At 42.9% G+C, this 14,048-nt stretch overlaps 3 protein-coding genes across 16 annotated transcripts in view; 2 read left to right on the top strand and 1 right to left on the bottom strand.

Annotated features, from left to right (window-relative positions):
• Positions 1 to 2,351, bottom strand: part of actr3b (actin related protein 3B) — a 9,692-nt gene extending 7,341 nt beyond the window's left edge. The window contains exons 1-3 of the mRNA XM_084475029.1: positions 1,941 to 2,351; positions 890 to 945; positions 297 to 421 (exon numbers count right to left, since the gene is read on the bottom strand). Coding sequence (XP_084331155.1) covers positions 297 to 421; positions 890 to 945; positions 1,941 to 1,984 — 225 coding nt within the window. The 5' untranslated portion in view covers positions 1,985 to 2,351. The remainder of the gene's footprint in view (positions 1 to 296; positions 422 to 889; positions 946 to 1,940) is intronic.
• A 662-nt stretch (positions 2,352 to 3,013) lies between these two features.
• Positions 3,014 to 6,925, top strand: xrcc2 (X-ray repair complementing defective repair in Chinese hamster cells 2). Of its 2 annotated transcripts, XM_084475035.1 has the most exons (6): positions 3,014 to 3,091; positions 3,366 to 3,447; positions 3,691 to 3,726; positions 3,875 to 4,024; positions 5,370 to 5,661; positions 5,774 to 6,925. In XM_084475035.1, exons 1-6 carry the CDS (start codon positions 3,071 to 3,073, stop codon positions 6,120 to 6,122), a joined length of 930 nt encoding a protein of 309 aa, XP_084331161.1. In that variant the 5' UTR covers positions 3,014 to 3,070; the 3' UTR covers positions 6,123 to 6,925. The 2 variants fall into 2 exon arrangements, with proteins under 2 accessions (XP_084331161.1, XP_084331162.1); XM_084475036.1 differs by lacking the exon at positions 3,014 to 3,091 and having other exon boundaries at positions 3,110 to 3,442.
• Positions 6,926 to 7,523: 598 nt separating this feature from the next.
• Positions 7,524 to 14,048, top strand: part of LOC311355268 (uncharacterized protein) — a 63,775-nt gene continuing 57,250 nt past the window's right edge. For 7 of the 13 annotated variants that reach the window (XM_084475010.1, XM_084475007.1, XM_084475012.1 and 4 more), the window contains exons 1-2: positions 7,525 to 7,903; positions 12,514 to 12,750. In XM_084475010.1, coding sequence (XP_084331136.1) covers positions 12,515 to 12,750 — 236 coding nt within the window. In that variant the 5' untranslated portion in view covers positions 7,525 to 7,903; position 12,514. Of the gene's footprint in view, positions 7,904 to 12,513; positions 12,751 to 14,048 lie in introns of all 13 variants that reach the window. The other 6 variants (XM_084475017.1, XM_084475009.1, XM_084475016.1 and 3 more) reach the window with 1 other exon arrangement.

Genomic DNA, 14,048 nt, shown 5'->3' with positions numbered 1-14,048 from the left:
ACAGGACAGGATTATACTGGATGTAGGCTCCCATAAATCTATTCAGACTTTCAGTTGTATGCCCCAAATGGAAGATATGTTGGTACCTTTTGGTCATTTTACAATAATTTGAATGGAAAAGTGAAATTGTTTAAATGTGTGTATTTTATTTTGTATTGTACTAGTTTTGAGTACCCAGGACACCATTGAAAAAGAGAACTTTGTCTCAATGGGTATCCTAAATAAAGGTCAGATGAATAGAATAGGGACATAAAAAGGTTCTACACAGCTCCTATCCAGATGTGAATCTATTCTACCTTGGTTGCATAGTTGGGCTTGTCGATGGCCTCGTCTCCAATGTAGAAGTCCAGGTCCTCCACCCCACGCACCAGCCTCCTCTGTGCCTGATCCCCCACACCGGCCGACTCTCTGACGGCTATACCTGTTAGCAGGATCCCAACAGGCCTGTTATAATCACACACACACGTAGAACGGGGAGGGGAGATGAGGGGAGGTAAGGTGAGGGGAGGGGAGAGAAGGGGACGGGAGGAAAATGGAGGGGAGGGGAGGAGGGGTATGGTGAGGGGAGGGGAGGTGAGGTTAGGGTAGGGGAGGGCAGATGAGGAGAGGGGAGGTGAAGGAGGTGTGGTAAAGAGAGTTGAGGGGAGATGAGGGATGGTGCAGTGAAACGGGGTGAGGTGAGGTGATTCAGGGGGAGGTGAGGTGAGATGAGATTGGGTAAAGACGGGTGAGGTGAATGAGCTGAGATGATATAAGATGGCATACTTTGTTGATTCCGAAGGGGAACGCCGGGAATATACTGCCTTGTTTATAAAAGCAAAGACATGTGGGAAATCACTGTGTGTTGTGTTGGGTCTGCGTTGTGCGTGCGTGTGTGCACTGTACTTACAGGAGGGCATTATGAACTGAGGCTCTGTGTTTCCAGCATAGCCAATCTTAGTATACCTGCAGTCAGATACATTGATTCAGTGTTAGGGTTGCTATAGTAATGGTTTTCTTCCATCTAATTTGCTCAATGTACACTTTAAGTGATCATGAACTTGAGAGCTGGGAACATTGCATTTGGTTTAAATGCTGACATCAGTTTGAAACCTTCACAAAACAACAGGATTATCCAGACTGAGACCGACAGCAGTGTGTGAGTGTGTGACCTCTGATGGGAGGTGAGTGTGTGTGTGTGTGTGTGTGTGTGTGTGTGTGTGTGTGTGTGTGTGTGTGTGTGTGTGTGTGTGTGTGTGTGTGTGTGTGTGTGTGTGTGTGTGTATGTGTGTGTGTCATCGGAAGCCCAGGAGAGAGGAGACATTGTCCCTGCTGGCTCATTTTTACATTCTCTCTGATTGAGTCATGCAGACTATAATATACTTTAAATCTAAAGTGTTGAAAGTAGAAGTGAAGTACTGTTGATGGTAGCCTACTATGCTGGGTAACGGATATAATATTTGTATATTAGATTGTATTTCATCTGAAGCACATGACACAGAAATGCACCGCAACCAAATCTTCAAAATATGTTTGTAGGCCCTTTAAATAAATTGTTGTATAAGTATAATACATTAAAGGGATAGGCCTTATGTTGGGAAACTTTAGGTATTATATTATGAAAAAAACAACATGGTCTCTTCCCAGTGGAAGAGACCATAAAACAGCGCCGTGACGTCAGGGGCATTACAACTCCATCAGAGATGCAAACTGCGCCGGTATTAGGCTAATATCAATAATGCAATAATAAACCGTGCACACACAAAATCATAATGCATAATCAACTACTCGACTCGTATCGACTGCAAGATCACAGACTAATATCCATTTAAAATCCAACAGGGGAAAAAAAACAAAACACAGTCCAGTAGGCTCGCCATGCAGAGTGTGTGTGTTGGTGTGAAAGTGCGTGTGCATGTCTCCCAGAGCCCAGCTGTTCCGTTATAAACAAACTGACTTACCCCGTCCCGCAGTCTATAACGCAGGGTGGCAACTGCGCCGACATGCTGGCCTCCTGGAACCGTCCGGTCCGATGCACCGACACCCAGCGATCGACGGTCGTTAACGAGACGCCACCGTTAGACGAATAACACGGGCTGGCATTTCAGGTAGCCTGTGTGCAATGGCAACGAAGAACGATATATTTTTTTCTCTCTCGCTCTCTCTCTTTAGTAGTCAATCATTCGTCTTGGATCGTCCTACCCTCCACAAAAAAAATTAAACACGGGCTCGGATTAGTTTCGTCTATTTATAATAGGTTTAAAAGCTTATTTGATAAACTATTAAAGCCGTCCGCTCGTTCCCCCCTCGCAGTCCGAGATATTCCCCTGGTCGTTCCCGTTATGATCCGCCAATGGGACTACTTCCCGTGTCAAAGGGACGCTGGGAAAAAATAGAAACACATTCTCACACGGCCCCGGTAACCAGAGCTCATTGGGATGATGGAGTGAAGAAGAGAGTGATGAAGAGAGTGATGAAGCAGCGACAGCCGTGCTTCTCTGTGCTCGCGCGCGTTTCACGTGTATATGTGCGCGCGCGTGTGTGTGTGTGTGTGCCTGTGTGTGCGTGCGTATGCGTGCGTATGCGTGCGTGTGCGTGCGTGTGTGCGTGCGTGCGTGCGTGCGTGCGTGTGTGTGTGTGTGTGTGTGTGTGTGTGTGTGTGTGTGTGTGTGTGTGTGTGTGTGTGTGTGTGTCAGCTGTCATATGTAGCCTACACGGCTGGCGCTTAGTATACAGTTACATGGCTACTACATTTGTATTACATTTTTAAATCTAGAATATAAATTATTATGATCCTATATCTATAATAATTATAATATTAATTATTATCATTAATTATAATATTATGTTCATGACAAACAAATAATCAGACAGACATTCATACAGGCAAATAAACAAGACAGACATGCGCATTTGGCATTGCGCCAAATGGCAACAGATGCCGCCAGCTAGGCACAGCCACAACCAACTTTACGGTAAGTTTCCTGAACCAGGAAGCATAGTTTAAAAATCGCTGAGTGTTCATCTTATTGGACATCCACCGTGTTTACATCGCATGGGTGACGTCGTTTCGTAAATCAACAGTACAAACATGACAGAAACGGGTGCACAGGTTGGACGAAATATATTTCAATGTTTTACCAACCAACATGAACCTTAGTTCAGTTGAAAAGTTATCTATTAAGCCTCACTTTTTTTTGATGACCCCAAATAACCGAAAGGCACTACTTGCAGCTGTAGGCCTACACCAGAGACCAGAAACTGTTGGATGATAGGCTGTGAAACTCCTTTTTTAGATTAACAACTTGACAAACATGACGACATTTCCTTAACAACTTTAGGTTTAAGTTTCCAATTCTGAAAAGCTATGGTTCTATTATGTGCAGCTTTTTGCCAGGCTCGAAGCACGTCGCTGTCTGGTCGATATCGAGCCACATCTTTTCCCCGAGGACTGCGGACCTCGGTATGGTAGGGCTCACCGTCACAAACTACACATCAGACACTTTAGGCGGGTAAAGGTTAGGTGACGTTTTATTGAGACAAATCATCGGTATGACTATTTTAATGTAATTGAAGTGTGTATATGATTGAAGCTATATGTCAATGGGCTGTCTTTCAGGTGTCTTTCCAAAACAAAGTTCCTACAGTACAACAATCAAATAGTCAGACAAAGTTTCACTCTTTCCTACTTTGTATGTTTCTCTGCAACAGGGGAGGTGGTGGAATTACATGGTTTTGAAGGGACAGGTAAGCAACTGCTTGTTGCAGCGTGTTTTATTACAAGAGATCTGTCCTCATCATTGATTTGTAGCTATACCGTATTACTTGTATGTATGTATGTATGTATGAATATATATGTGTGTGTGTGTGTGTGTGTTCATACATGTATTTCAAGGTAAGACAGAGCTGCTGTACCACCTGCTGTGTCGCTGCATCCTGCCTGTGGAGGCCGGAGGTATGGGTGTGGAGGTAGTGTTTATGGACACTGACTACAGCCTGGACATGTTGCGCCTGGTCACCATACTGGAGAACAGACTTGCTGCTGGTAGACACACACACACACACACACACACACACACACACACACACACACACACACACACACACACACACACACACACCAGTGGCGGCTGCTGGTCTTTCAAAGAGGGGAAGCTCATTTTCGGCCTACATCAGATAAATTGTCAATTTATGTATGTAAATTATCCTCTCTGTTCCTTTTCAAGGAAATGCTCTGTCATGCCAACTAGCTGTCTTTTTCAGTGACTTGACCAGTGTCCTCTCAATGGCCAGCGGAGCTAGGCTGCTTAAACGGCCTTGGCCCATTGTGTTATCTGTGTAGGACTTGAGCCGCTTTAAACAGGAGAAGTTCCTTTATACACCTGCACATGTAGCTCCAATTGTTGCCACTAATGAGAACAGTGTGTAAAGCTGAGGCATTGCACTGTCCAACTCCATGTCTTTAAGGAACACCAATAAATCACACAGCTTTCCCTGCTTTGTCACCCTGTAAGTCCTGATCTGAATACAGGACTTGAAGTTCAGACCTCAGGCTCCCTGAAGCAAAGTGATGGCCAACTACCAAAACTATATTAAACTTCAACAAGGAAATGTGGGAATTATGTTCAACTGAAGCAAGGAATTGTGTGTATAAGTGTATGAAATGTGAATGAAAAATATCTAGCAATTTCGCCAAGCAAATATCAAGAAATAGATTGCAGTTTGTCCTTCAACTCATTGCAAAATCCACGATGGGACAGAGGACTGAAGAGAGCTCTGGCAAAGTTTTATAGCTCAAAAACGCTGTCAATCAAACGGCAACTCAGTCTTTCGCAGACCCTCCAATCATCACACAGAAGCCCAGCGTCCAGGCCAGCACACTCCTCCATGCACCCCCAGAGACGCTGAGCGCCCGTGGGAGAGACATAATTGCAGCATTATCCAATGACCGTCGACTTTCAATGCACTAAAAAAAGCTGTTAAGCAGCCCCATTGAAGTGGATGGACACTGAGCTTCAACAGGCAAATGCACTGTGACACTACGGAATGTATAAGAAGGAAATCGAGTCAGTCGACCTGCGATAAGCAGCTGATTCTGAACAAACTCATCTTCGAGATGGACGTGTTCTAATGCATTTTTAGTCAATGAAATGTTAACAGTATATATTAACAGTATATATTTGACCATTACATTTTTTTTAAATTTGCAGTCTTAGAGAAATCACCACTGACACACACACACACACACACACACACACATCTCTGTGCAGTTTATGTTGGGGAACTGATATCTAATTTCACAAAGCTGGCTGTCCTAGCAATACAATTATTATATATTCCACCTCTACTTTGCGTCCTTCTCTCTTCCCTCTCTCTGCCTGTCGGTCTAGGTCGCTCTACCAGCAGACCCGAGGCTGAGTCCTATGCCGAGTGTTCGGAGGAGGCCGCCCTGCGCGCCTGCCTCTCCCGCCTCCTGGTGGTCCACTGTGGCTCTTCCTCCCAGCTGCTCCTCACCCTCCACTACCTGGAAACCTCCCTGTCCTCCCGGCCCAGCCTATCGCTGTTGCTCATCGACAGTATCTCAGCTTTCTATTGGCTGGATCGCTGCGGGGGCGGGGAAAGTGTGGCCAGACAGGAAGACAAGCTCACCAAGTGTTCAGAGTTTCTTTCTAGATTACTAAGGTGTGTGTGTATTTACTGTTTTGTCTTCCCATGTAGCTCTGAAAGGGTACAGAATGATGTCTATGTAGTTCACCTTATGGACGTGTGATGGTTCTTTTTTATTTTCCTTCAGAGATTACAGAATCACAGTTTTCGCCACCTCGCACGCCATCAGAAGGAACTACAAGAACATTGCTACTTCTTCTTCATCCTCTTCCTCCTCCCCCTCATGTTCTGAGTATGAGCAGCCATACCTCTGTCGCCCATGGCAACGCTTGGTAACCCACAGGCTGTTGTGTTCCAGGGTAATGCCCGGAGCCAACATGGCTGCCACTGCGTGCACTGAGGAGCAGAGCCGAAGACAGGCATTCACCGTTCGATGCGTCTCCTATTCCTCCTCCTCCTCCTCCTCCTCAAGAGAGACCAAGGCTCACAAGAGCAGCTCCTTCCATGTGACTGACAGAGGAGTAGTGTTTGTTTAAAATTCCAGTGTGTCTACCTTGTTGTTTTGTTCCTGAAAATAACAGTCCCCTTGATTTCTGTGGGTTTGTACCCATATTCACTATATACATGTGGTGTTGTGTATCAAAGCATTCTGAAGTCAATAAGTCTCATGTAGGTGGTAACTGACGTTAAAACTGCTACGCTGGAACTTTTGTGTCAGAGGAAGCTGCGTTTACACCTTATGTCCACTAGGGAGCACCACCAGAATCCCATCCGCACACATCACAAGTCTGGCTGGCTGGGAGCTGAGGCCTGTGAATCATGAGTGTATAATCTAAGGAGTCCTTTGCCATTTTAGGGTACACCTGTGGCTCCGTTCAGTAGTTCGGTTTTGACAACTAAGGAAGGAAATCACTCAAACATCTGACAACAAGGCATTCTAATGTTTTGATGTGATATCCTATCTTGGATAGTGCCGTTTGTCGTATTGGGTTTGTTAATATGGTATTGGTTTTACAATCCATTTATTTGTAATAGCTTGTACAGGCAAAATATAATATGTTCCGAAATAAAGTATTTATGTAACAATGAAAAGGATGTGCCCAGAATGTTGGTTGAAGATTTAACAGGCACATTTCTTGTCCATCTTACTGGTTACAAAATCAATATTTCATTCTTCATTCTTCTCATGTATGTGGTTCTACCTCTAATTCATATGTGTTGCCTCTGTTTCTCCTGTTTCTGTTGCTGGACAGATCATTTCCTCAGTACTGGACCTTAACTTCCTCTTTCCCTCTCGCTGGATCTATTTGATCATAATAAATGATAATATAATTCTTAAGTAATGGTATAGTCGTTATAATACATGAATGGAATATACGGTTCTGTTTTGGAAGTTGTAGGCCAAGGTCAGACAATCGGCACAATTTACTTTTGACTTTATTCCATGAATCATGATTGAGACTGGTGATGAAATTTAAATAATTCTGCATCACCTATTGCATTGGCACTGTTTGTTACTCCGTACCCCTAATACCAAAAGCATTATTTTTGTTTTAAAGAAAATAAGTTTATAACAATAGGCCTAGTACATCACTACAATAGCTGGCTGCTCAGTGCAACGTCAGAAACAGCCATCCAGATCAAAATTACAAAACCTTTTGAAGTCCATATTGTGCTCCCCATAAAAATGAGTTCGATTATTGGTTTATTAAGACTCCATTATTCTGGGTGTTTTTAAACTAAATTAACCATTTGTAAACATGTATATCAAAGTCCGTTTTTGATCCACTCCAGAATGCTGAAGCACTCCGTGTTTTCCGGTGTTCCGTCTGATGACAGAGACGGTGCTTCACCCGAACGGCTTTCCAAGGCTCCCTCCGCAGGGTCAGACACACTTTTTCACAACACATTTTCACTCTGCCACTAACACAGTTAATTTCAAAAGCTTAAACTAGTAATTCAGTCAAAATTTACCACAGGCATATGTATTCTTGTTGTTCACACTAGACACATGTTTCGGCGCTCACACACAAACTAATGTTTTATCGGACCTACTTCTTCTACTATCGTTGACAGGCAGTGCTTCGGTCGATGAAACATGGCCTCCATGATGGAGCGTATGCTTTAACTTTAATTTTCGCGTTTTAGAGGTGAAAATCACGCTTTTTATTTCAACCTCAAGGGAATGTTTCGTCGGAAAATATTATGTCAACCCTATGAAACAAATGCTATCACTCGGAGAAGTTCGTTGCTGGAATTAAAATCGGTTTAAGTTGGCTGCAAAGCTGGAGAGGAAAAAGAGAATTGCATCAATTCCGTAAGGGTTTTTCTTTTCTCACGACACTTCTGCATGTTTACCTCTCTGTTTGCGGCTATCGGCTGTATAATCCAATTGTTATGAATGCTAAATTAATCTGGGATGAATCCAAAGCCAGCTATCTAGACTGAATGCACTCCTTTATATTGCGCGCTAAGAGCTAGCTTGTTAGCTAATGCTAACAGAAAAGTGATCAGTCAAATTCTGGGCGGTCCACACGAACCCCCCCAATATAGGTAGCTGCTCCTAACGTTGTTACCAAACCTTTATATTGTGTACTCAATTATAGTTGATTTAGTTATCCGTTTTGATGATGAATGTGTGTGTGTGTGTGTGTGTGTGTGTGTGTGTGTGTGTGTGTGTGTGTGTGTGTACGTGTGTGCGTGTGTGTGTTAACTCATGGGTGTTTTAATATGTACTTCCACCGCCAGTACGGGCATTCACACTGTAAGTGGATTCATACTATAACCATTCCCTTCGGATGTGAGCATGCATCTTTTAGTTGGATGAACCATACTTCTAGACATGAATCAAGGCACGATCACAATACATCGCTGAAACACGTTCAAGCACCAAGCAGGCAGATGCAGTTGGGTATTATGATCGTCACCCCATTCAGTGTTTTAAAGCCACCCAACGGGGAACATGTATAAGGGGAGAGATCATAAGTTGCAGTCAATTCGATGATTTTTGATCGATTACGGCTGATGATCAAGTCGAAGTCAACATTGCTTTCCGGACGTATGACGTGTTGTTGTCATCGAGGTGGATGATCTAGGCCGAAACACTACCACGTTCACCGCCATGCCATCGGCCGGTTGTCTGCTTACTCGGCACCTTGCTGCACGGAGGAAGCCAGTGTGGAGCAAGAGTCTAGTCTAAAGGCCTCACTGGATGTTGTGTATAGAAAACAAGTGGGTTGTTGAGACTGGGGAGGACGTTTCCCATAGCATATCAGAATAACTGATGGTTACTGTGGAGTATGTCCGGGGTTGTTTGTTTGACGGTTGGAAAGTCAGTTTTACTGCCCTGATCTTGAACTCTTGTCTCCATTAGAAATACGCACACCATTTGATCAGACATGGGAAATTGGTTACGCTGGCAATTTATACAGATAAGCTAAATTAGCTTTATTTGATTCATTATGTGTAAAGTTGTCTCTTGAGTCATTGTGCCGTGTTTAAATGACTCAGTATAATGTTATTGTATTGTTTAGTTATAGCCTGTACCACCTCTGGAAAGTATCTGATTTATGTTAAAGTATCACCTCCTTTAGCGTTGCATTTCATTTGGTAAAAGTGATGGGCCCAAATGTGCCAAGATAAACCAGGATTGTGATTGCTGGAAGGCCCCACACCAGCAGAGGCCATATTAGGGTGTTCTGGGTTTATCAATTCATTGCTAGAGAGAGCTAATATGTGTGTGTGTGTGTGTGTGTGTGTGTGTGTGTGTGTGTGTGTGTGTGTGTGTGTGTGTGTGTGTGTGTGTGTGTGTGTGTGTGTGTGTGTGTGTGTGTGTGTGTGTGTGTGTGTGACTACAGACTACAACCAATATATAGTGTAGTATTCAAATAATGATTATATGTTATCTTATGTTTGTGAATATGCAAGTGAAAAAGTTAAACCAATATCTCTTATTGTTTAAAGTGTAGTGTATATGATTTAGTTGCGTCATCTAGCGAGGAGGTTGTAATCTGCAACCAACTGAATATCCCCCCTCGCCTCTCCTGTACTGGCCTGTAAGGTGGCAGTAGGTACTTCCAATGTGATGTCATTGTCTCCAATGGCATTTAGTAGTCAAGTGATGAGGTTTAATGATAGATTTATAAATTGTATCCATTTATTTGGTTTGCAAAACTATTGCTTTGACAAGTAAAATAGTGATTAGCATATATGTTTGCCGATATGCGCCAGTTTTAAACCTTTAGAAATGGTGCAATTTTCTTAACTGTTACCTCTTTATAAAACTTCTACTGTTGTGGTTGAACCTCTAAATGCTTTCACTGAGCACATCCACGTAAACACTCTCCACCCCAACAGTTTTACATTGTGTTCTGTGTGCAGGTTAGTATCTCCCCCTACAGTGAATTGGTTCCTTTAGCTCATGATTTTATTGCACTGTGGCTAACTTTACGGCCGACATATCTTTATTTTGAATATCGGTCAGTATATCAATATCTTTAATTTTTTACTCCCTAATATCAGTATCGGCCCCTATAATTCAGTTTCGGTCAGGCTCTAGACTACAGTGTTAAATGGCGATTGAGTTGGTAGCCTATGGAAAAAATAAATGATGTAGTTCACTAAAGAGTTATATTAAGGAAAAATGTATTACAGCCAATGAGTTTGTCAGAAAGAGGCTATTGAATGAAGAGAACAAGTATCTAAGAAAGGTCATTCATACCACTCCAGTTATTTGGAAATAGTTTGGCTTGTTCAGCCATTACCCCATACGTAGATAAATCTAAGCGATATAAATAAATAATCAGCACAATTACATACTGTATCACTAAATATATGATGCCTTAAGCAAGGTTGAAAAAACAGGGCTTCAAGAAACTAATGAGTGTCATTGAAGCTAAGTAGGCACTACCTGGGCGAAAAATATTTTTCTCGAACATCCCCTCAGCCCTACTCTCTAGCAGTTGTTTACTTATTCATTATTTTATCTAATCATTGTTCAGTATACTACCTCCTTAAATATATGAGATGTTTGAAACCAGGATTTTGACGTGATGGTCACAGCAGTTGTCATTATTATTTTATTCATTTCTGATAATAGATAATTGTATATTAAAATCCATTAAAAACCATCATGTTTCTTTAGGGTTCTGTCCTAAGGAGAATTTAGCATAATTGTTATTGTTTAATATATTACGTAATTATCAATATAAAAAAACATTGTATCATTTTTGGCCATATCATCCAACCGTAAAGTAAAGGTACAAAAATAAAGCAAGTGCATATATATATTATGGTGTAGCCTATGTACGTAAAATGGCCTTCAATGACATGACTACATTTGGAACACTCTCAAAATCTCTTCATTCCATGATGATAAGCAGTATCTTGTCCAGGGTAAATGCTGTTTACATAACATCTTATTGAGAATATTTATTTTATATTCGATTGTTGTAGTTCAGTGCCTAGAGCTGCTCATCTCAATGCATCTTTATCTGCGTATGATTTATAAATGATAGGTTCTTTCAACACTGCAAAAAGGTGTTTACCAGAGGTGAGAAAAAGGTCATCTTGTTAAACATCAACCGTCACGGCTATGATAAATAAACTCATGTCAGTTATCTGTCTGCACACTGATTGGCTTTGATAACTACTGGTTTTCATGCAAAATATGTTGTAAGACACCACCTCTTAATGTTGCTCTTTATGCACAAGACATAGCGGAACAATGTGTGAAACCTAACTTGCATGATTTTTTTATGGAAGTACAGTTGGACAGAAAGAGTATAGTGAAACTAAGGTTTTTTAATATAACATAGTTTTATTTTGATATTAGTGTGCAGTGATATAGGAAGACCTGTCTTCACGATAAGCAGCATTGGCGCCTTACACTCAACACTCTGTGGCATACTGGCAAGAAATGAGGCTTGTTGGATTGTGGCTCCATGCTGGTCAGCATGCTGGTCAGGTCACTAAGTGGGGCAAACAATATCTTGTAGTACCTATTCTGCCTTGACACAGAAAGTACACCCCCAAAGAGCTTACCATAGCTATAATCAGACATTCTAGCAATAGTCGCAGCAGTGGCACTGGTCAAGAACATTGTCTCAGCATCAGATGAAAGTGATTGTACACTGTTTAAACATCTCCCGGTTTCTCCTCTCTTCTCGTTATCTGTTAAACACGTCAGCTCATTCCCGTCTGCGCCCAACAAGGGACATCCTGAATGAGGCTAACGTCGTAGTCTTCTCGCTGGCCGAGACGATTTGACCTGCTACGCCCATATACTGCCTGGTCTCTGTGTGCGGACTTGTGTCACCCCTGAATTCTGGCCGCCTGCATTTGTTTCCTTGAAGCAACTTAAATCCAATCCATGTCGGCGGGTCACAGAGCCCTTGCCGTTACTCATTCGTTCTCTGTGTTGTGATTGGTTAAAATAGCCAACGGTCATGGGGGCTGATGCGTGTGTCAGTAGTTCATTGGGTCACAGTGAGTTCACCTGCTTGCCTGTCTGCCTTGTTATAGTCGTCTGGCTTGCTTGGTCTGAGTGATGCCAAATTTTACTTCACATTTTTCAAGGTTCTCCTCGAAATGTTTTTCAGTCTGCAGGGAGTGTGGAACATGGATTATGTTGACCCAAATACTAAATTAGTTTTAGATTAGCTCTTTGTTTTTGGCTCAGCTTTTACAGAGTAAGCTTCCACATCTAAGTGCAGCTCTGTCTGCTGTGTTCTTAATTTTACCACATATACCTCTAATTCAGGTAACCTATTCAGCAATGGATTTAAAGTTGATGCTAACACTATTACGGTGATTTAAAATAAACACGTAGTTAGTCTGTTAGTTTATCCTGGCTTTAATTTTGCATGACACAACTGCAAACTAGCTATTAACTGTATAATGTTTCATTGTCGCCGTATCTCTTTCCAGAATGCCATCAGGGGCTCAGTCTCAGGAGCTTCGTGACAGGGGCCCGCCTCCTCCTGTCACTCGTGCCGGACGCAGCGCCGGATTGGCCAAGGCGGCTGCCAGCAGTCCTACCCCTGAGAAGCGGCCGCGTGGACGACCTCGGAAAGACGGGAGCACCGGCCGCTCTGCGCTGCCGCCGACTCCACCACCACCACCACCTCCACCCCCAACTCCGCCCCCGCCACAATCAAGGACAAAGTAAGTCAAAGCTGCCATCTGAAAATTCTTAGTGTATCTAGGCCTTGAGCTGACCGTACACCTCCCCTCAAATACTTCCCCGCCTGCAGCTAAATAGCTTTTTATATGGAGCTCCTTCTTTTAATTAGCTTGAGTAAAGCCGTTAGATTTACTGGTTTTGAGTCGGGTCGAAATTATATATATTTTTTGGAAACAATAATGTAGTCAAGACTAGGGCTGCACGATTTTTGAGACCCACACCCGCAAAGTTCAGCACCAGATCCGACCCGTCACCCGTGATAATATCAAAATGAAATCCACACCCGCCCGGACCCGTTAATATTTGGACCGTTACCTGACCTGTGCCCGCGATAAATCACACACAAGCTAAAATCATTCAAATTAATGTGCTTTATTTCCATCTCGCACTATTGGAGCATGTATACGCTGTTGCGCTCCGCCTCCAACTACGCGATGGTTACTGTTACACCTTTCCTGCTGTCAGCTCCCAGACCGTATGGGGACCGCACAGGGGAGACGTTCCCCCCAGGGCCGATGTTCTCTCAGGGGTAAAGCCCTTCACTTTGACTGGCAGTGGTTCTGCTTATAGGTCGGAATATGGTCGGAATAAAGCGGCCACCGATTCTTGATAGGCTGGATACTTATTCTTACACACAACCGGACACGTTCGTTACTTCACTAGACTGACAAACGCTACCGCTCGCTCTCCTCACTCGTCCACTTACCGGGCCATTCTCGCATACACACATACGCTACTCTCGTAACATCAGGTTCATTAATGTACCCCCATATTTGCGATGTCGTAATGGTAATTTAGGCCCCGTCCACACAGGCGAAAACAATCTTTTCCCCTCTGTTTCCTTTGATGTGGCTCTCCGTAAAGACGGACTCATTAAAAAAAAAAGTGAAGCGCATCAAGCCTGCGCTCATCAAGCCTGCGCGCTGTATACAAACATACAGTCGAGGAGGAGAAAGCGAAACCTTTTAGATTGAGCAGAAATACTTTTGAATGTACAGTTACTAATTACATTTACCAAGGGGCTGTATTTAAAGCTACAAAAATAATACAAATCAAATAAAAACAAAACAAATTCAACGCAACACTAACGTCGCCCAGCTGGTGGGGGGGTGATGACGTCATCGTTTACGTTTCAGGCGTCCACACGAATCCTAGGACCGTTTCAATCTTATCCACCCTGGGACCTGATTTCAAGGTGGTGACTTATGACTAGCATTGCCGGTGTAGCTGCATTTTTCCCAATAAAAATAATATTGGAATGGAAACAATGCATTTCTTT

This window comes from Micromesistius poutassou (genome assembly GCF_964030765.1).
Source record: "Micromesistius poutassou genome assembly, chromosome: 11".
Lineage (NCBI taxonomy): Eukaryota > Metazoa > Chordata > Actinopteri > Gadiformes > Gadidae > Micromesistius > Micromesistius poutassou.
Note: the sequence above shows the minus strand (reverse complement) of the source record. Positions and strands in the feature narration are given on the sequence as shown.